This window comes from Chelonia mydas, chromosome 5, assembly GCF_015237465.2.
Source record: "Chelonia mydas isolate rCheMyd1 chromosome 5, rCheMyd1.pri.v2, whole genome shotgun sequence".
NCBI lineage: Eukaryota > Metazoa > Chordata > Testudines > Cheloniidae > Chelonia > Chelonia mydas.
Window position 1 is genome coordinate 127359846 of NC_051245.2, and position 22336 is coordinate 127382181.

The window sequence follows — 22336 nt, forward strand, 5'->3', positions numbered from 1 at the left end:
AACCATCTGCATTCCTTGGTAACTCGGCATAGGCAAGTAATATGGACGTTTAATATAGCTAAATGTAAAGATATACATCTAAAGTGGATAGAAAGCTGGCTAGATCGTCAGGCTCAACAGGCAGTGATCAATGGCTCCATGTCTAGTTGGCAGCCGGTATCAAGCGGAGTGCCCCAGGGGTCGGTCCTGGGGCCAGTTTTGTTCAACACCTTCATTAATGATCTGGATGATGAGATGGATTTCACCCTCAGCAAGTTCATGGATGACACTAAGCTGGGGGGACAGGTAGATATGCTGGAACGTAGGGATAGGATCCAGAGTGACCTATACAAATTGGAGGAGGTCTAGGTTGGATATTAGGAAAAACTATTTCACTAGGAGGATGGTGAAGCACTGGAATGGGTTCCCTAGGGTAGTGGTGGAATCTCATCCTTAGAGGTTTTTAAGGCCCAGCTTGACAGGATGATTTAGTTGGGGATTGGTCCTGCTTTGAGCAGGGGATTGGACTAGAAGACCTTCTGAGGTCTCTTCCAACCCTGATATTCTATGATTCTACATCTAGGAAGAAAGAACATAGGCCGTACTGATAAGATGGTGGCTCTATCCTAGGAAGCAGTGTCTCTGACAAGATTTGGGGATTGTGGTGGATAAGCAGCTGAACAGTGCAACATGGTGGTCAAAAGAACTAATGTGATTCTGAGAGGCATAAACAGGGGACTCTCAAGTAGGAATAGAGAGGTTCTTTTACCTCTGAATTTGGCTCTGGTGTGGTTGTTACTGGAATATTGTGTCCTGTTCTGGTGTCCACAATTCAAGAAGGATATTGACAAATTGGTGAGGGGTCAGTGAAGAGCAATGAGATTGTTATGCTCAATAGGTTCTTTGAGTCTTTCACTACTGGACATGTTTTCTAATCCTTCAGTCAAAGAGAAGCTTAAGTGGTGACTTGGTTACAGGCTATACGTACCTCTAGAGGGAATAAATATTTGCTAATGGGCTCTTCAATCTAGCAAAGAAAGGTCTAATAATGTCCAATGGCTGGAAGTTGAAGTTAGACCAATGCAGACTAGAGATATAGCATACATTTTTAATAATGAGGATAATTACCCAGAGGAACAATTTATTGTGCGTCATGGTGGATTCTTGATCACTGGCAATTTTTAAATCAAGACTGGATGTCTGTCTGAACTATACACTTCGGGAATGATTTTGGGGAGGTTCTCTGGCCTGTGCTGTAGCAGTGCCAGCCATGACAACCTTGGAATCGCTGACCATGTTGACACATGGAGTTTTCTGAGCAGCACCATTCCAGCTACAGTTTCAGAAGCAAGCTGCACTTTGCATGGATCCTCACGGTGGCCAGCAGGGTCATGCTCTGACTTTGGTGTGCTCTAAATGTCCTTGCCAATGATGATAATGTCACTCATCAGCACTCACTGTTGCATCTTGGGCATTGACAACTCCAGCCTCAGCAGTTTCTCTCTCTGTGATGGATTTGATGTTGTGGTTCAATTACCATTTTGGCTAAACCCAGTGGGTCTGGGGCAATTTATCACCTGCTGGAGCCCAGTTTAGTCTCCTCCCCATTTTTTGACCAGCTGTGTTGTGAACAGAGCTCAGCAGGAAACAATTTTTCTGTCCCACAAACATTACTGAGATTGCAAATTTTTTTCCCCATGCTGCACTGGGACAAACCCTTGCAAAAAAATTTTCAACCAAAGAGAAGCCTGCTCCACCCTCGAACAGCCAATAGCCTGGTGCATAGGGCCCTCCCCTGGGATGTGAAAGACCAACATTCCGGGCCCTACTCTGCCTGATTGGGAGCAGGAACCTGGAGCTGGTGCACCTACTGCCCAGCTGAATGCGCCAGGCTCGTGGCTCTTCTGAGGCAGAGCTGCCCAGAACGTCCAGCCCGGACTTGAGGGTGGCTTTGTTGACATTGCAAAAACAAGGGTCAAAGTTTCCATTTCAATGACTCTGCATTTTTCAACATAAAACCCGAAAAGTCCGGCCCAGCACTGACTGGAAACTATCAGGAAAGCCTGCGGTGCGTCTTTCTCTGCCATCAGGTCACATTGTGTCTTGGAGCAGGGAATTGACAATGAAAGACCATCTCCTTTTACTCGTCTGGTATCCTGAGAGCATCATATACTCTTCTTTGGTGCCCTTTTCTTGGGGTGGAGTCAGCCTAAACCATCTTAAGGGACAGTTATACCCAATCTAGAGCGCCATAAAGGCAAAAATGCAATGCGATAGCTAGCTTTGGGAAGCTGTTGAAATAAGCACTGACAGCATTCTCAAACTCATATCCATCATTAACAGCAGCCATCTTAATTAAGCCACTGGTAATTGCTGAGGGGTTTTTTAGTTTAATTAAAAACAAACCAAAAAAACCGCATCCCAAAAAGACAGGCAAACAGTGTAACGAGTTGTAGTTTTACATACCCTTGCTAACCACTGTGATTCAGCTCCTCTGTTGGTGTAAATCGGCATCGATCCATCAGCCTCAGTGGTGCGCTGCCAGGTTAACCAGTGGAGGGCAGGGCCCCAAGACTGTGCGGCTGTGGGCTCGGTCACCCTTTTTGATGGCAAAGCAATGCAGACGCGCCCCCCCTTCGAAGGGCCTGAGAGAGGAAAGCGCTCACGCATGTGCTTTAGTGCAGGGGCTCTCAACCTTTTTCTTTCTGAGGCCCCCCTTGACATGCTCGAAAAATGCCAGGGTCCAGCGGGGGACTCAGGGCTCTGAGGGGAGTTGGGGGGGGAGAGAACCTTGGGCATAGGCGTAGTTTGACTTCTATTTTGGGGCAGGAAAGGGCCAGTGGGGCTCAGGTCAGCTCTTCAGGGCAGGGGCATCACCTCCACGCCCTGACTCACCTCAGCAAGCCACCCACCTGTCTGGGTAAGGGGTGGGGGATTGAAAAGTTATCATGCAAAGAGGTGAGGTGTTCATCTCAAACATTTGGAAAACAGCTCAGGGTGCAGGGGGGGAGCTAGGGGCTGTGTGTGGGCAGGGGGGTAGCTAGAGCCTTGGTGGAGACAGGGAGTAGCTCAAGGTGCAGGGAGGGATGTCTAGGAGCTGTGTGCTTGGAAGGGGGTAGCTGAGCATGCAGGGAGGGGTACTTAGGGTCCGTATGCAGTCAAGAGGGTAACTCAGGGTGCCGGGAGAGGTAACTAGGGGCTGTGTGTGGACAGGGAGTAGCTCAGGGTTTAATGGTGGGGTTAGCTAGGGTCTGTGTGCAGGCAGGGGATTAGCTCAGGGCACAGGGAGGGGGAAGCTAGGGGCCATGTGTGGGTAGGGGGGTACCTCAGGATGCAGGGAGGGGTAATTTGGGTGCAGACAGGGAGTATCTAGCAACTGTGGGCGGGTAGGGGTTAGCTCAGGGTGCAGTGAGGGGATAGCTAGGGGCTGTGTGCGGGCAGTGGCTAGCTCAGGGTGCAGGGAGGTGGTAGCTAGAGGCTGTTTGCAGATAGGGAGTGTAGCTCAGAGTGCAGAGAGGGAGTAGCTATAGGCTGTGTACAGGCAGGGGTAACTAGGGGCTGTGTGCAGGCAGGGGATAGCTCAGGGTGCCGGGGGGGGATAGTTAGAGGAGGTGTGCAGGCGGGGGATAGCTCAGGGTGCAGGGAAGGGGTAGCTACAGGCTGGGTAAAGACAGGCAGTAGTTCAGGGTTCACAGACTGGGTAGTTAGGTCTGTGTGCAGGCAGGGGGTAACTCAGGGTGCAGGGAGGGGGTAGCTAGGGGCTGTGTGCAGATAGGGTGGTGTGATGTTCCCCTCTGGTGTTATCTGGAATGGTGATCTGCTAGGTCACTCCAATCCTTGCCTCTGGGAGCCAGCCTGACCCTGCTCTGCTGTGAGAACCCCCGCTCCTGGGCTGTTCACGCACAGCCTCTGGCATGTCAGCTGCTCCCAGCTACCTGCAAGTGAATGACACGATCCAATATCTCCAGTCCCAGACACAACCCTGGGAACCTCCGTCTGGCAGTGTCCAGTTGTGCCCACTGGACACTGCAAGCTTATATGAGTTTGTCAATTTAACAAAGAAATTGATATGTACCAGGCTTGTTATCCCAAGGAGAGTCTCTGACCTGCTTCAACACAAACGCACTGCTTCAGGTAGAATAAATAAACAGATTTATTAATCACAAAGATAGATTTTAAGTGATTATAAGTCATAGCACAAGAAGTCAGATTTGGTCAAATGAAATAAAAGCAAAACTGATCTTAACACTTTCAGTGTCCTTACAAACTTTGATGCTTCTCACCACAGGCTCGCTGGCTGCCCTTCAGCCAGGCTCTCCCCTTTGATCAGCACTGCAGTCGCTTGGTGTGGTGTCTGTAGATGGAGGTGGGACAGAGAGACACAGCATGGCAAATGTCTCTCCCTTTTATCATGTGCTTGCTTCCCTCATGGCTTTGTGCCCTTCCCCCATTCAGAGTCAGATGAGCACTACCTCATCACAGTCCCAAATTGACTAAAGGAAGGGGGGTGACGCACTCGAGAGTCCAACAGATCCTTGGTTGTTGCCTAGACCAGTGTGGGCTGGGTTTGTCCCATACATGCCCTGATGAGCTGTGAACTGCCCCTCTGCTGCTGGAGAGTTTTTGCCTGGGCTTGCTTTAAGCCATGGGGACACATTTTTCAGCCTCATAACTATATACATGAAATGACAATCTATAACATTACTATAACAACCATTACTATAACATTACCATAACAACAATGCCCAGTGCATCAGAAGCCTTCCAAAGACACCCAACATGACAAACTTTGCATTAGATTAGATTACAGTCATATTATAAGGATGAACATGGGGGTGCTGGGTGTTCCCCCGAGGTACAGAACATCACAGGAGGGTAGCTCAGAGTGCTGGGAGGGAGTAGTTAGGGGTTGTGTGCAGCCAGGGAGTACCTCAAGGTGCAGAGACGGGGTAGCTAGGGAGGGCAGAGGGGTTACTCAGGAGGCAGGGAGGGGGTAGCTCAGGGCCTGTGTGCAGGCGGGGGCTGGCTCGGGGGCTGGGAGGGGTAGCTAGGGGCTAAGTGCAGGCAGGGGTAGCTCAGGGTGCAGGGAGGGGGTAGGTAGGGTCTGTGCACAGTCAGGGGGTAGTTCAGGTTGCGGGGGGGGTACCTGGGGGGCTGTGAGCAGGCAGTAGTTCGATGCAGTGAGGGGTTAACTAGGGGTTGTATGCAGGCCGGGGGTAGGTCAGGGTGCGGGGAGGGGGTACCTGGAGGCTGTGTGTGTGGACAGGGGGTAGCTGAGGTTTCAGGGATGGGGTAGCCAGGGGCTGTGTGCAGAGAGGGAGGGTAGCTCTGGGTGCATGGAGGGGGTAGCTAGGGGCTGTGTGCAGAGAGGGAGGGTAGCTCTGGATGCATGGAGGGAGTAGCGCAGGCTGCAGAGTGGGGGTAGATGGGGCTGTGCACTGGTGGGAGGTAGTTCAGGGTGCAGGGAGGGGGTAGCTAGGGGCTGTGTGTAGGGAGCGGGTAGCTGAGGTTTCAGGGATGGGGTAGCTAGGGGCTGTGTGCAGAGAGGGAGGGTATCTGGGTGCATGGAGGGAGTAGCGCAGGCTGCAGAGTGGGGGTAGATGGGGCTGTGCACTGGTGGGAGGTAGTTCAGGGTGCAGGGAGGGGTAGATAGGGGCTGTGTGTAGGGAGCGGGTAGCTCAGGGTGCAGGGAGGGGGAAGCTAGGGGCTGTGTGCAGAGAGGGAGGGTATCTGGGTGCATGGAGGGAGTAGCGCAGGCTGCAGAGTGGGGGTAGATGGGGCTGTGCACTGGTGGGAGGTAGTTCAGGGTGCAGGGAGGGGTAGATAGGGGCTGTGTGTAGGGAGCGGGTAGCTCAGGGTGCAGGGAGGGGGTAGCTAGGGGCTGTGTGCAGAGAGGGAGGGTATCTGGGTGCATGGAGGGAGTAGCGCAGGCTGCAGAGTGGGGGTAGATGGGGCTGTGCACTGGTGGGAGGTAGTTCAGGGTGCAGGGAGGGGTAGATAGGGGCTGTGTGTAGGGAGCGGGTAGCTCAGGGTGCAGGGCCGGGGTAGCTAGGGGCTGTGTGCAGAGAGGGAGGGTATCTGGGTGCATGGAGGGAGTAGCGCAGGCTGCAGAGTGGGGGTAGATGGGGCTGTGCACTGGTGGGAGGTAGTTCAGGGTGCGGGGAGGGGTAGATAGGGGCTGTGTGTAGGGAGCGGGTAGCTCAGGGTGCAGGGAGGGGGTAGCTAGGGGCTGTGTGCAGAGAGGGAGGGTAGCTCTGGGTGCATGGAGGGAGTAGCGCAGGCTGCAGAGTGGGGGTAGATGGGGCTGTGCACTGGGGGGAGGTAGTTCAGGGTGCAGGGAGGGGTAGCTAGGGGCTGTGTGTAGGGAGCGGGTAGCTCAGGGTGCAGGGCCGGGGTAGCTAGGGGCTGTGTGCAGAGAGGGAGGGTAGCTCTGGGTGCATGGAGGGAGTAGCGCAGGCTGCAGAGTGGGGGTAGATAGGGGCTGTGCACTGGTGGGAGGTAGTTCAGGGTGCAGGGAGGGGGTAGCTAGGGGCTGTGTGTAGGGAGCGGGTAGCTCAGGGTGCAGGGAGGGGGTAGCTAGGGGCTGTGTGCAGAGAGGGAGGGTATCTGGGTGCATGGAGGGAGTAGCGCAGGCTGCAGAGTGGGGGTAGATGGGGCTGTGCACTGGTGGGAGGTAGTTCAGGGTGCAGGGAGGGGTAGATAGGGGCTGTGTGTAGGGAGCGGGTAGCTCAGGGTGCAGGGATGGGGTAGCCAGGGGCTGTGTGCAGAGAGGGAGGGTATCTGGGTGCATGGAGGGAGTAGCGCAGGCTGCAGAGTGGGGGTAGATAGGGGCTGTGCACTGGTGGGAGGTAGTTCAGGGTGCAGGGAGGGGTAGATAGGGGCTGTGTGTAGGGAGCGGGTAGCTCAGGGTGCAGGGCGGGGGTAGCTAGGAGCTGTGTGCAGAGAGGGAGGGTATCTGGGTGCATGGAGGGAGTAGCGCAGGCTGCAGAGTGGGGGTAGATAGGGCTGTGCACTGGTGGGAGGTAGTTCAGGGTGCAGGGAGGGGTAGATAGGGGCTGTGTGTAGGGAGCGGGTAGCTCAGGGTGCAGGGAGGGGGTAGCTAGGAGCTGTGTGCAGAGAGGGAGGGTATCTGGGTGCATGGAGGGAGTAGCGCAGGCTGCAGAGTGGGGGTAGATAGGGGCTGTGCACTGGTGGGAGGTAGTTCAGGGTGCAGGGAGGGGTAGATAGGGGCTGTGTGTAGGGAGCGGGTAGCTCAGGGTGCAGGGAGGGGGTAGCTAGGGGCTGTGTGCAGAGAGGGCGGGTATCTGGGTGCATGGAGGGAGTAGCGCAGGCTGCAGAGTGGGGGTAGATGGGGCTGTGCACTGGGGGGAGGTAGCTCAGGGTGCAGGGAGGGGTAGATAGGGGCTGTGTGTAGGGAGCGGGTAGCTCAGGGTGCAGGGAGGGGGTAGCTAGGGGCTGTGTGCAGAGAGGGAGGGTAGCTCTGGGTGCATGGAGGGAGTAGCGCAGGCTGCAGAGTGGGGGTAGATGGGGCTGTGCACTGGTGGGAGGTAGTTCAGGGTGCAGGGAGGGGTAGCTAGGGGCTGTGTGTAGGGAGCGGGTAGCTCAGGGTGCAGGGATGGGGTAGCCAGGGGCTGTGTGCAGAGAGGGAGGGTATCTGGGTGCATGGAGGGAGTAGCGCAGGCTGCAGAGTGGGGGTAGATGGGGCTGTGCACTGGTGGGAGGTAGTTCAGGGTGCGGGGAGGGGTAGCTAGGGGCTGTGTGTAGGGAGCGGGTAGCTCAGGGTGCAGGGAGGGGGTAGATAGGGGCTGTGTGCAGAGAGGGCGGGTATCTGGGTGCATGGAGGGAGTAGCGCAGGCTGCAGAGTGGGGGTAGATGGGGCTGTGCACTGGTGGGAGGTAGTTCAGGGTGCGGGGAGGGGTAGCTAGGGGCTGTGTGTAGGGAGCGGGTAGCTCAGGGTGCAGGGAGGGGGTAGATAGGGGCTGTGTGCAGAGAGGGAGGGTATCTGGGTGCATGGAGGGAGTAGCGCAGGCTGCAGAGTGGGGGTAGATGGGGCTGTGCACTGGTGGGAGGTAGTTCAGGGTGCAGGGAGGGGGTAGCTAGGGGCTGTGTGTAGGGAGCGGGTAGCTCAGGGTGCAGGGAGGGGGTAGCTAGGGGCTGTGTGCAGAGAGGGCGGGTATCTGGGTGCATGGAGGGAGTAGCGCAGGCTGCAGAGTGGGGGTAGATGGGGCTGTGCACTGGTGGGAGGTAGTTCAGGGTGCAGGGAGGGGTAGCTAGGGGCTGTGTGTAGGGAGCGGGTAGCTCAGGGTGCAGGGAGGGGGTAGCTAGGGGCTGTGTGCAGAGAGGGCGGGTATCTGGGTGCATGGAGGGAGTAGCGCAGGCTGCAGAGTGGGGGTAGATGGGGCTGTGCACTGGTGGGAGGTAGTTCAGGGTGCAGGGAGGGGTAGCTAGGGGCTGTGTGTAGGGAGCGGGTAGCTCAGGGTGCAGGGAGGGGGTAGCCAGGGGCTGTGTGCAGAGAGGGAGGGTATCTGGGTGCATGGAGGGAGTAGCGCAGGCTGCAGAGTGGGGGTAGATAGGGGCTGTGCACTGGTGGGAGGTAGTTCAGGGTGCGGGGAGGGGTAGCTAGGGGCTGTGTGTAGGGAGCGGGTAGCTCAGGGTGCAGGGAGGGGGTAGATAGGGGCTGTGTGCAGAGAGGGAGGGTATCTGGGTGCATGGAGGGAGTAGCGCAGGCTGCAGAGTGGGGGTAGATAGGGGCTGTGCACTGGTGGGAGGTAGTTCAGGGTGCAGGGAGGGGTAGATAGGGGCTGTGTGTAGGGAGCGGGTAGCTCAGGGTGCAGGGATGGGGTAGCCAGGGGCTGTGTGCAGAGAGGGAGGGTATCTGGATGCATGGAGGGAGTAGCGCAGGCTGCAGAGTGGGGGTAGATAGGGGCTGTGCACTGGTGGGAGGTAGTTCAGGGTGCAGGGAGGGGTAGCTAGGGGCTGTGTGTAGGGAGCGGGTGGCTCAGGGTGCAGGGAGGGGGTAGCTAGGGGCTGTGTGCAGAGAGGGAGGGTAGCTCTGGGTGCATGGAGGGAGTAGCGCAGGCTGCAGAGTGGGGGTAGATGGGGCTGTGCACTGGTGGGAGGTAGTTCAGGGTGCAGGGAGGGGTAGATAGGGGCTGTGTGTAGGGAGCGGGTAGCTCAGGGTGCAGGGAGGGGGTAGCTAGGGGCTGTGTGCAGAGAGGGAGGGTAGCTCTGGGTGCATGGAGGGAGTAGCGCAGGCTGCAGAGTGGGGGTAGATGGGGCTGTGCACTGGTGGGAGGTAGTTCAGGGTGCAGGGAGGGGTAGATAGGGGCTGTGTGTAGGGAGCGGGTAGCTCAGGGTGCAGGGAGGGGGTAGCTAGGGGCTGTGTGCAGAGAGGGCGGGTATCTGGGTGCATGGAGGGAGTAGCGCAGGCTGCAGAGTGGGGGTAGATAGGGGCTGTGCACTGGTGGGAGGTAGTTCAGGGTGCAGGGAGGGGTAGCTAGGGGCTGTGTGTAGGGAGCGGGTAGCTCAGGGTGCAGGGAGGGGGTAGCTAGGGGCTGTGTGCAGAGAGGGAGGGTAGCTCTGGGTGCATGGAGGGAGTAGCGCAGGCTGCAGAGTGGGGGTAGATGGGGCTGTGCACTGGTGGGAGGTAGTTCAGGGTGCAGGGAGGGGGTAGCTAGGGGCTGTGTGTAGGGAGCGGGTAGCTCAGGGTGCAGGGAGGGGGTAGCTAGGGGCTGTGTGCAGAGAGGGAGGGTAGCTCTGGGTGCATGGAGGGAGTAGCGCAGGCTGCAGAGTGGGGGTAGATGGGGCTGTGCACTGGTGGGAGGTAGTTCAGGGTGCAGGGAGGGGTAGATAGGGGCTGTGTGTAGGGAGCGGGTAGCTCAGGGTGCAGGGAGGGGGTAGCTAGGAGCTGTGTGACAAGAGGCTCTGTGTCCCCGCCTAGGCAGCTCTGACCAGCTTCGTAAGCCATCCAGGAGGCTGGGAGCTGAGAAGCAGATGCAACCCCTGGCACCAGCAGCAGACGGGGGAATGCCACAGTTGCCCACTTCATGGCACCACCAGCCAGACGAGCAGCTGCCCCTCACTGTCTGGCTCTGGCTTCCTGCCTATGACCTGGCCAGAGAGGGTGGGGCCTGCAGGGGTCTGAGAGAGGAGGAGGTGAGGACGGGGGCTGGTGCCCACCCCACCCCAGGACTGCCCCACTCTGGGTAAGGCACTGCAGTTTGTGGGGGCAACACCCTTGTGCTCCCTCAGCTCTGCCCACAGACTCAGGGCTTCTGCCCTTGGGGAGTGCCTGGGTGCGGGACTTCATCCTCTGCACGGGGGGGCCCACTGGGGCTCGGGACACCAGGTTTCAGCCACTGAGCCCCGTGGGCCCCCGAAAGGGCTTGCAGCCCCCCAGGGCACTGCAGACGCCCCACTTGAGACCCACTGCTTTAGTTCAGTGCTAAGCTGCAGAATTTTCCAGCAAATGTCAGGGAGAAGGGACTGTTAGTAATGTACTAAGATGGCGTGACAGAGTCACAGGTCCGATGCTCTGGAACTGCTCGGTATGAACCCCCCCAGGCCTCTGGGGTGGGGTGACTCACCTCAGGGCACCTGTCCAGGCAAGGAGCCTCCTCGGCTTCGACCTTCCTGGTCTGACCTCGGAGCATCCAGCATCCCTGTTCACACTGCACACTTCCCCTTGGTGGGTCCACCTGGACGGGACCCCTGGGGAAGACAGAGGGGGCCAGTACCTCAACTCAGCAGTCAGACGTGGCTCCCAACCCATGTTGTAAAACAGGCAGTTTATTAGTTGACAGGAACACAGCATAGGGCAGAACTTGTTATAGCACAGAAATCAATGACTTTCAGCCAAGTCCACCTTATGGGGATCCCAGGCCGGACGCCCTGGACTTCCTCCTCTGAGTTCCAAACGAGAGACTGCCCAGCTTCCAGCAACCCGACCCCCGACACACCCATAGCCCCTCTTCCTGGTCTTTGTCTTGCTTCTCGGGAAAAGTGTCACTTGGTCGCATCCCCCTCTTGGCTCTCAGGTTACAAAGGACAACAGCCATCGCCTACGTGCAGGCAGCTGGAGCGGCCTCACCTGCCCCCGAGGGTCTCAGCAAAAGTCACACACCCTTATTCCCACCGCCTAGGCATTGGTGCAATACACAGAATTCAAGCAAAATGGTAAGATTCTAAACCACCATTAATGGCCCACACTTTGCACAGTTACAATAGGACCTCAGAGTTATACTTCATATTTTTAGCTTCAGATACAAGAATGATACATTTATACAAATAGGATGACCACACTCAGTAGATTATAAGCTTTGTAAGGATACATTACAAGAGACCTTTTGCATAAAGTATATTCCAGTTACATTACATTCACACTCATAAGCATATTTCCATAAAACATTGTGGAGTGCAACGTCACACCATGTTTCTCCGCCAGGAGGAAGCAAGGAGAAATCTGTGCCCCTCCCCCCCCGCCCCACGCGGCGCTCCCGCCAGTTTCTGACTCTACACTGGCAGTGCAGACCTCTATTCTGCTGCATGGCGCCCCCTTGACTATAGTGCCTCTCAGCAGTCACTTGGGGGCAGGGGGGACACCCCTAAGGCTGGCCTTGCACAGGTCTGAATGCACAAGCGTCATTACAAGGATGTTATTTATTGGTGCCTACCAACCCATGCAGATTACTATGTGCCACAGCCACTCACTCAGAATTGTTTTATTAATAATGCTTACACAAGGGACCAGAACATCGTGTGATGCCAAGCTTGCGAATGATCGAAATTCAAAACCGTCTGGAATGTACCTACAATACAGACACGCAAATATACTCAAATAGTTTACAACCTTCCTACCTGTCAACGCCAAGGCTGAGAGTCGCCAGACTGGATAGTGGATTTGGATGCCACATTCCCATTAAAATTCATGGGCCTTGGACACTCAAATCTCCTATCCAGCTTTGAAAATTTCAGCCTAAAGAAGTAGGCTGGGCTTTTCAAACGCACTCAGTGTTGGCAAAAACAACAAGGAGTCCTTGTGGCACCTTAGAGACTAACAAATTTATTTGGGCATAAGCTTTCGTGAGCTAAAACCCACTTCATCAGATGCATGGAGTGAAAAATACAGTAAGTTAGTGCTGGCTTCCCTCTGCTCCTGCAGACGTCAATGGAAGTGTTCCTTGTGAGCCTTCTGCCAGCTGTCATTAGAGCCAGGGCCAAGTAATAGCTAGGGTTTCCCTTTAGGATAAATTAAATGAATGGCTCAAGCCCTCGCCTAAAACTGTATCCCTCCCAGGTGTTAGAACCATCATTTAAACCACCTGGCCACACGTCTCTGCCCCTCTCGAAAACACACGTAGAGTCTTATTATCTTGGGCACACAAACCAACCAACGGCCAAGGAGATCAGCTTGCCAGCTTGCCTCCTAAAACTCTGTTTTCTAGCAGAAACCTACCTCAGCCTCGCCACAAATTCAGGCCAACGACCTGCTCCATTAGGTAGGCCAGAGGGGGTCACCTCCACTGCAGAATTGCTTTAGATTGCTGCCCGCTCCTATGCAAGCAGTCCCAGTCAGCTCAGGTCACATGCCGCTAGCTCCCATCAGGAAGCTCAGGACCATCTTGTACCAGCAGCAGGACAATATGACTCCAGCAGGAATCACTACCCCCACTAGCTGTGTTGGGCATAGCTACACAATCTGTGTCCCTCAGTAAGGTTTGGGGAGGAAAGGGCAAATGAAAACCAACTTGGCAGAGCACCAGCGTGTTCTACGCCCGATGTCCCCCGCTGGCTTGTCTAGAAGAGAAATCCTTGAGGCGGATCCCATAATATAAATCGCCCTACTGTACACTTACGTCCCATGCCATAGACATCTAGGAGGGACATGGAGCATCTCTGTAATAGTTTATAAATATTGTGTGGTGACCAGGTGGTTAGGAAGTTCACCGTATGAATATGTTGGTTTAATTTAATGCGGGCTGGTGGAAAAATAAGCAGGAAGGCAAACTGATGACTGGAGACAGGAGTGACAGAAGCGCCCCAAAAGTGGAAAAGGGCTACTGGTACCTGAACCATGGCTCTGCCCTCCACACACCACCCCCTCCCCCCAAGGCTCCATCCCCCAATCGCTCCTCTCTGCCCCCTCCACAGGCTCGCCCTTACTGCCAGTAAAATGTGGGAGGGCATAGGCCCCTGTTCCAGTGCCCCTGACCAGAGATAAGACATTTACAGGCCAACAGGAGAGCTCTTGGTCCTGAGAAGACTGGCTCAACCGCCTGGTGTCCCAGCCAACTCTTTTGGACTGCAGGGCAGTAAATCCCAGGAGCTGAGGGGACAAAGCAACTGGATGAGGAGCGGGGGAGCTGTTGAGCAGCAGGTCAGGAGAACAGACTGACAGACACCGACCTCCATGGGGGAGAGCCAAATAAGGTAGGTCTGGTGGGGTCACCTGTCACCACCACAGGGGGCAAGGTGTGCCATACCTACGGTACAATCTGGACTGACAAATAGCTGTGGCCCCTCCTTCTGTGGCTTGCACTCACTGGACAGCTGGGCTTGCTCAAAAGCATCAGCCAATGTAGCCATCTCTACTACAGCTTTTAAAGATTTATTCCAGACTGATTTTCACATAATCAGTGCATATATTTAAGAAATGTTCTTGAGCAACGAGCATCTACAACCCCTTTTTCCTTGAACCCATTTTCTTATTAGGTCAGACAAGTTATAGACATATTCACTAGGACTCATGTCAGCACCCCTCTTAAGATTGCTAAATTTCAACCCATACACTTCAGGAGTCATTTGAAAACTTTGTAAAATGGATTTCAAAAATTCAGAATGTATTAAAGGTCCCTGAATTGGTGTTTCTTTAAATACATTCAAAGCTTTACTAGTTTTGCAACTAGTGTGGGGACTTTCTTGTGCTCAGGACTCTTATCAACTTCACATCACTTTTCAAAGGCAGTGAGGTACTCCTCAATGGAAGCTGTCTCTTTGCATGCAGGACACAACTTGTCCAAGCTGAGGGTCCCTTGGGTGCGGGGAGATGTTGGTAACTCTGGGATCTTTCCATGTTTTTCTATGAGGGTCTCATATTTCCTCTCCTTTTCCTTGTCTCCATGGCTTTTCTATGGGCAGCTTTCCCAGCTTCCCGTGCAGTGGTTGCTTCTTTCAGTCTCATTTCCACCTGTCATTTCTGGAATTCACATTCTTTCTCTTTCTTCTGCTTCCAAGCTGGCTAACTGTAGCTTTGCAGCTGTTTTGCTGGTGCTCATTTTTGTGCTTTACTGTTTCTAGTTCCTTCACCTGAAATATTCAAACAGAAAACAATAAACTGGAACCACTCTTTGACTGTTTCCAGGCACCACACTTGAGACTCACTTAAAATTGCTAGGCCAGTGCTTAGAGTGTAAACTTCATTTAAAATAACAAGCTGTGCATATATCCTGCTGACTAGCCCACTGTAACATACCCAGGTAGAATCTAGACTGATGGACAGCTGTGTCCCCTCAGTTCTCCACTCCTGGTCTGCTCACACACAGCCTCCAGCATGTAAATTACTCCCAGCTATACTGTATGAGTAGTACAGGCAGCCACTCTTGAATTACACTGCATGATAACACCAGCAAATTCCCAGTCCCAGACTTTCCCCCAGAAATGTGTGTCTTGTACTGCCCAGCCCTCTCCTGGACAAAACAAGCTCATATAAAGTCCGTCATTTTATTAATAGAAAATAATATGCACAAATCCTGTTATCTCAAATGGAGTTTCCCAAACACTTCAGTCCAAGCACACTGGTTTAGATAAAATAACTTTATTAACTACAAAAGCTAGATGTTAAGTGAATACAAGTAATGGGGTATACAAGTCAGAATTGGTTAAAAAAATAAAATGCAGCTAAGGCCTAACTTAACAACCTAGTGTGAATTCAAAGCAAAGGTCTCTCTCACCACATGTTTCAACAGTCTTACTAGCTGAATTTCTTCCAGTCAGGATCCCTCCCCCTGGTTGCTTCCTTTGTTCTTCAGGTGCCATGGATGCCGTGAGTAGCAAGAAAGAGGAATAATTTGTGGTGTCTGCTCTCCCTTCTTATGCTTTGCCTTCTTATAGTTCTTTCTCTTCTTCAAGAAGCATCTCCAGCTGAGATTCAGGAGACAGAAAGTCTGTGTGGACGGGAACTCCAAGCTGTTTCTTTGTCAAGATGTAGATTTTTCACCCATGCCCTCTTTCCTGCTGAAGAGTGCCCACTTAACCAGGTGATAGTCCATTTGATTTTGTTGACACCTGGCTGAGGCATCAGCTTGCCTTTTGTCTCTGAGGAACTGGTTCATGGCTGCTCCCCAGACTTGGAACATGTCTTAGTATTACCCTACAGAAGAATCTTATATCTTTACACAATGTTGCCACACATATTTTACCAGTACTCTAATGATCAGCAAATTATGAATTTTCAAATGATACTTCACAAGGCATACTTTGTACAAAATGTATTGTAGTCCTGTAAAAGGAGTGAATGCAGGGATACAGACCATCACAGTAGGGCCTTAGGTAAGACAGACTACACTGTAGACTGTTGTTTCAAAGTCCTTTTTCTCTTAGGTTATGCTTGGTACAGTTAGGGTTAAACAATACTATGGCTGTCTGGTCCCTAGATGAGGACGGGTGAGGTCCCAGAGGAACGGAGAAGGGAAAGCACAGTACCTATCTTTAAAAAGGGGAACAAAGAGGATCCAGGGAGTTATAGACCAGTCAGCCTAACTTCAATATCTGGAAAGCTCCTGGAACAAAGTATTAAACAATCCATTTGTAAACACCTAGAGAATTATAGGGTTTTAAGGAATAGCCAGCATGGATATGTCAAGAACAAATCAAACCAACCTAATTTCCTTCTTTGACAGAGTTACTGGCTAGTGGATATGAGGGAAGCAGTAGATGTGACATATCTTGATTTTAGCAAGGCTTTTGACATAGTCCCACACGACATTCTCATAAACTAGGCCTGGGAAATGTGGTGCACAACTGATTGAAACACCATACTCAAAAAGTAGCTATCAGTGCTTTGCTGTCCAACTGTGAGGATGAACCTAGTAGAGTCCTGCCAGGGTCAGTCCCGAGTCCAGCAGTATTCATTATTTTCATTAATGTCTTGGATAATGGAGTGGAGAATGTTTATAAAATTTGACGGCGACACCAAGATGGGAGGGATTGCAAGCACTTTGGAGGACAGGATTAGAATTCAAAATGGCCTTGAGAAATTGACAAGTGCAGAGTACTTCACTTAGGAAGGAAAAATCAAATGCACGGCTACAAATTAGGGAATAACTAGCTACGTGGCAGTACTGCAAAAAAGGATCTGGGGGTTACAATGGATCACAAATTGAATATGAGACTACAATGTGATGCAGTGCAAAAAAAGTGAATATAATTCTGGGGTGTATTTATAGGAGTATCGTGAATAAGACACAGGAGCTAATTGTCCCATTCTACTCGGCACTGGTGAGGCCTCAGCTGGAGAACTGTGTCCAGTTCTGGGCACCACACTTTAGGAAAGATGTGGATAAACTGGATTCCAAAGGGGAGCAAAAAAATGATAAAAGATTTAGAAAATGTGACCTATGGGGAAAGATTTAAAAAACTGGGCATGTTTAGTCTTGAGAAAAGAAGAGTGTGGGGGGAACCTGATAATAGTCTTCAAATATGTTAAGAACTGGTACAAAGAGGGTGGTGATCAATTGTTCTCCATGCCCACTGAAGGTAGGACAATAAGTAATAGTCTTAATCTGCAGCAAGGGAGATTTAGGTTGGATATTAGGAAAAACTTTCTAACTATAAGGACAGTTAAGTTCTGGAATAGGCTTCCAAAGGAGGTTGTGGAATCTCCATAATTACAGGTTTTTAAGAACAGGCTGGACAAACACCTCTCAGGGATGGTCTAGGTTTACTTGGTCCTGTCTCAGAGCAGCAGGATGGACTAGATAACCTCTCATGGTCCCTTACAGCCCCACATTTCTATGATTCAGATGAGAATGGCCCATTTTCCCCACTGGATAATCCCCATGTCTTCACAGAATCATAGAATCATAGAATAACAGAGTTGGAAGGGACCTCTGGAGGCCATCTAGTCCAACCCCCTGCCCAGAGCAGGACCAATCCCAACTAAATCATCCCAGCCAGGGCTTTGTAAAGCCTGACCTTAAAAACTTCTAAGGAAGGAGATTCCACCACCTCCCTAGGTAATGCATTCCAGTCGTTCACCACCCTCCTAGTGAAAAAGTTTTTCCTAATAACCAACCTAAACCTCCCCCACTGCAACTTGAGACCATTATTCCTTGTCCTGTCATCTGCTATCACTGAGAATAGTCTAGATCCATCCTCTTTGGATCCACCTTTCAGGTAGTTAAAAGCAGCTATCAAATCCCCCCTCATTCTTCTCTTCTGTAGACTAAACAATCCCAGTTCCCTCAGCCTCTCCTCATAAGTCATGTGATCCAGACCCCTAATCATTTTTGTTGCCCTTTGCTGGACTCTCTCCAATTTCTCCACATCTTTCTTGTAGTGTGGGGCCCAAAACTGGACAAAGTACTCCAGATGAGGCCTCACCAATGTCGAATAGAGGGGAACGATCACGTCCCTCCATCTGCTGGCAATGCCCCTACTTATACACCCCAAAATGCCATTGGCCTTCTTGGCAACAAGGGCACACTGTTGACTCATATCCAGCTTCTCGTCCACTGTCACCCCTAGGTCCTTCTCTGCAGAACTGCTGCTTAGTCATTCAGTCCCTAGTCTGTAGCGGTTCATTGGATTCTTCCGTCCTAAGTGCAGGACTCTGCACTTCTCCTTGTTGAACCTCATCAGATTTCTTTTGGCTCAATCCTCCAATTTGTCTAGGTCCCTCTGTATCCTATCCTTACCCTCCAGTGTATCTACCACTCCTCCCAGTTTAGTGTCATCCGCAAACTTGCTGAGGGTGCAATCCACACCATCTTCCAGATCATTAATGAAGATATTGAACAAAACCAGCCCCAGGACCGACCCTTGGGGCACTCCGCTAGATACCGGCTGCCAACTAGACATGGAGCCATTGATCACTACCCGTTGAGCCCGACAATCTAGTCAACTTTCTACCCACCTTGTAGTGCATCCATCCAGCCCATACTTCTTTAATTTGCTGACAAGAATACTGTGGGAGACCGTGTCAAAAGCTTTGCTAAAGTCGAGGAATAACATGTCCACTGCTTTCCCTTCATCCACAGAACTAGTTATCTCATCATAGAAGGCAATTAGATTAGTCAGGCATGACTTGCCCTTGGTGAATCCATGCTGACTGTTCCTGATCTCTTTCCTCTCTTTTCCTTGAGGACATGCTCCATGATTTTTCCGGGGACTGAGGTGAGGCTGACTGGCCTGTAGTTCCCAGGATCCTCCTTCTTCCCTTTTTTAAAGATGGGCACTACATTAGCCTTTTTCCAGTCTTCCGGGACTTCCCCTGATCGCCATGAGTTTTCAAAGATAATGGCCAAAGGCTCTGCAATCACATCCACCAATTCCTTTAGCACTCTCGGATGCAACGCATCCGGCCCCATGGACTTGTGCAAGTCCAGTTTTTCTAAATAGTCCCGAAACACTTCTTCCTTCACGGAGGGCTGGCCACCTCCTCCCCATGCTGTGCTGCCCAGTGCAGTAGTCTGGGAGCTGACCTTGTTCGTGAAGACAGAGGCAAAAAAAGCATTGAGTACATTAGCTTTTTCCACATCCTCTGTCACTAGATTGCCTCCCTCATTTAGTAAGGGGCCCACACTTTCCTTGGCTTTCTTCTTATTGCCAACATACCTGAAGAAACCCTTCTTGTTACTCTTAACATCCCTCGCTAGCTGCAACTCCAGGTGTGATTTAGCCTTCCTGATTTCAGTCCTACATGCCCGAGCAATATTTATATACTCATCCCTGGTCATTTGTCCAATCTTCCACTTCTTGTAAGCCTCTTTTTTGTGTTTAAGATCAGCAAGGATTTCACTGTTAAGCCAAGCTGGTCACCTGCCATATTTACTATTCTTTCTACACATCGGGATGGTTTGTCCCTGTAACCTCAATAAAAATTCTTTAAAATACAGCCAGCTCTCCTGGACTCCTTTCCCCCTCATGTTATTCTCCCAGACTCTCAGTCTTGTTACACTTAACCCTTGCTTTCATGTACCTGAAATTACACAGAAAATGTATCACAGTTTGTAAGTCTGGAACATGAGCAAACTCAGATTGCACAGCTTTGGGAATGCCTCCTGACATAAATGCAAATTATACCTGCCAGCCAGTACAGGCCCACAATTTTCCTCATTTACCAGTGGGGGAGACAGAAACCAATGTATGCAAATAATCTGGAAGGAGGTAGGAGTATGCCCTCAGTTCTTCTAGGGGGAGTTAAGACATTCTGTCCCCACAAACCTGCTAATCCTAGGGTTTATATTCCAGTGACTTCAATGGGAGCAGAGTTATGCCAAAGCAGAGCACTTTGGAAAATCCCACCTGTAACTTGTTTATATTTTCTAATGCACAAACACACACCTTGTAATAGCCGGTTATGAAACACCTAGATAGGTATATAAAACAGTTGTGCTTATTACACTTAAAGATAACAAGGTGGACTGACAAAACCTTAGCGCATCAGTGCCCTGTGTATTCCTAGACTATTTAATTTTTCTTTGAACGTAGCATATTTAATACATGAGGATCCCATTTGTTAACAGACTATTTGGATCAAAAAGAAACAGTCACCTTTCAAAAAAAATCATGAAATCATATTGTAATATAATCAGCCTTTATAGGATTAATTAATTAGGGCCCAGTTGTGCAAACCTTGCTCACATTAGTGAACACTTACACACACAAGTAGTTTCATTGATTTCAATGGGCAAGTAAATACCCAGCAACCTTAGGGTTACACAATTGAGCCCTCAAGTTGTACAGCAATTTGCAGATGTAAAGCACTATTCAAGTGAGAAGCATAATTATTATTATTATCAATATCATTTACTGCAGCCAGAAGGCAATGAATTTTCATTTCCATCTCAATTTGGTTTTGTCGACCCTGCACTCACTGAAAGTTAAAAGACCCATCAGTCTCAAGGGGCAACTGTATCTTTCAGCCATTCTCCACATTAACACATGAATTTATTCCTATAAACTGCTGCTTAACCACGCCTGTAAAGCGGGGGTAAATATTAAGACAGAACCTGTCACTGACACCACCAAAAATAACCACAGGAAGATCCGATCGAGGACTTGAGCTACAAATTTCCAGTCTTGAACTACCTAGAAGAAACAATAACAACAATATTAGCTTGGTTCTTTTTCTTACAAGTTTCAATATATTTCAGCTGCAAAAATTGCAATTAAAAATATGGTCTGTGCTAGTTATAATTTTGAACAAATGTTGCCAATGCCGTAAATATTGTTCCCTTGGGCCCCAATCTGTCAAACACTTACACACATGCTTACCTGAGTAGTCCCATTGACTCCAATGAGTGTGCTGCAGTGATTAAAATTAAGCACATGTATAAGTGTTTACAGGATTGGGGCCTTAAAATGGTTTGATAAAGATTTTTTAGAAGATTCACCCTCAAGTACTTTGCAATCGATCCAGCAAAGCCCGAGGCAGAGCTTTCCGAATGTGAGCCGTGCCATTTACTTCACTAGGTTTGAGTGCTTTGCTGGGTCAGAGCCTAAAACACACAGTGCATTGAGGAAGAAATGGGAATTTGCATTCCCAGCTGTAAGTTCTGGCACATCCCAGCACGCCTAATGTAAAACAAACCAGGAGAAAGTTTTTATCCTCCCAGTTTCACACGGAGAGCCTGTGACCATGGACACAGAGATCAAAATGCAAAATATTGTTTTTCCTGTAGATCCCCTTTTAACGCATTGCAGATATTGGGCCAGAGTCACCGAGAGGCTCCAGCTGTTCTAAATGCACTTTAATTGGCAGGGTTATTTGCTTTGTGTTTCAGTAGTGGTACAGAGGTGCTAAAGGGTACTGGTGACTCTGGTCCATTATGACAGGTTTCAGAGTAGCAGCCGTGTTAGTCTGTATCTGCAAAAAGAAAAGGAGGACTTGTGGCACCTTAGAGACGAACCAATTTATTTGAGCATAAGCTTTTGTGAGCTACAGCTCACTTCATCGGATGCATCTGATGAAGTGAGCTGTAGCTCATGAAAGCTTATGCTCAAATATATTTGTTCGTCTCTAAGGTGCCACAAGTCCTCCTTTTCTTTTTTCTGGTCCATTAGTTACCATTTGTTTGGCCAACCTAGTCACTCTGAAACTTAGTAATCAGAAAGAATCATGCACACACAAAACTGATCCTTTTCTGAAAATTACCTACCCTGCTGCCCTTAGCTAGAATAAGTAATTCAAGATATGTCTACGCTAGGGTGACCAGATGTCCCAATTTTATAGGGACAGTCCCGGTTTTTGGGTCTTTTTCTCACTCAGGCATCTATTACTCCCACCTCCTGTCCCGATTTTTGACACTTGCTATCTGGTCAGGCTAGTCGATGCTGTATTGTAACCAGGCCTGTGAGACCCGGGCTTGTGGACTGAGTGTTTCCAAACCTGCGTTTGAAAAGCCACACTGCATTGTAAACCTGAGTTTACAGTTGCTGGACCCAGGTCTCAGAGCCATGCTAACAGGGCCATATGGCACTATGCAGACTGGCTGACACAGGCCTGTGGCTGGAGCTGTGCCCTGCTGCAAAATGACAGGGCTTGGACCCAAGTCACAGGAGCACTCGGGCTCTGACCCACGCTGCAGCAGGTCCACTCAGGGCCGTGTGCTTGCTGACCCAAATCAGACTGATTGGTGTGTGAATGGAAGGGGGGCTTGGGCTCAAACCTGAGTCGCAGCCCCAGCTTAATGTGCCATGTAGCCATACCCTAAGTGGCCCAACAGCTTATACCCATGCCAGGAGTACAAAAGAAGAGACATCTTTTAAGCATATCTGCTAGCAGGCTGCCTAAACAAACCTTTCTGACCTCCAGGCAAGAGACCGAGAGGACAAACTGGAGCCACGCTCTGCCGCAAAATAGTGGCTGCTGTGGCATTTTTACATCTGAATGTAAGACAGCTGGAAAACTGGGCGCAGGACAGGGTTGATTGGTGCCTGGTTCATGTAGCGAGGCAGGAAGAATGACGGTGATGCCCTCAGAGAAAGTCCCCTCCCTCCCTGAATGAGGTACGCTGGCAGGGCTGTTTGGCTGTGGGAAGCTTGTCCTGCTATTGTCCAGCAGCTAAAGAGAGGACTTTAATCACCAGGGCGAGCAAGCTCTTTAACAAGCTTAACTGCGATGTACACTTCATTTACA

At 50.9% G+C, this 22336-nt stretch overlaps 1 protein-coding gene and 1 long non-coding RNA gene across 2 annotated transcripts in view; both read right to left on the bottom strand.

The window, feature by feature from the left end:
• Window positions 1–14065: 14065 nt before the first annotated feature.
• LOC122465793 lies at window positions 14066–15739 on the bottom strand. Its single transcript, XR_006290844.1, has 2 exons — window positions 14928–15739; window positions 14066–14283 (listed from the first exon to the last, which is right to left on the bottom strand). It is a non-coding gene; the product is annotated as an uncharacterized LOC122465793 (long non-coding RNA).
• A 3280-nt stretch (window positions 15740–19019) lies between these two features.
• CHRNB3 (cholinergic receptor nicotinic beta 3 subunit) overlaps window positions 19020–22336 on the bottom strand; it is a 40288-nt gene continuing 36971 nt past the window's right edge. Inside the window, exon 6 of the mRNA XM_027825497.2 lies at window positions 19020–20286. Coding sequence (XP_027681298.2) covers window positions 20152–20286 — 135 coding nt within the window. The 3' untranslated portion in view covers window positions 19020–20151. The remainder of the gene's footprint in view (window positions 20287–22336) is intronic.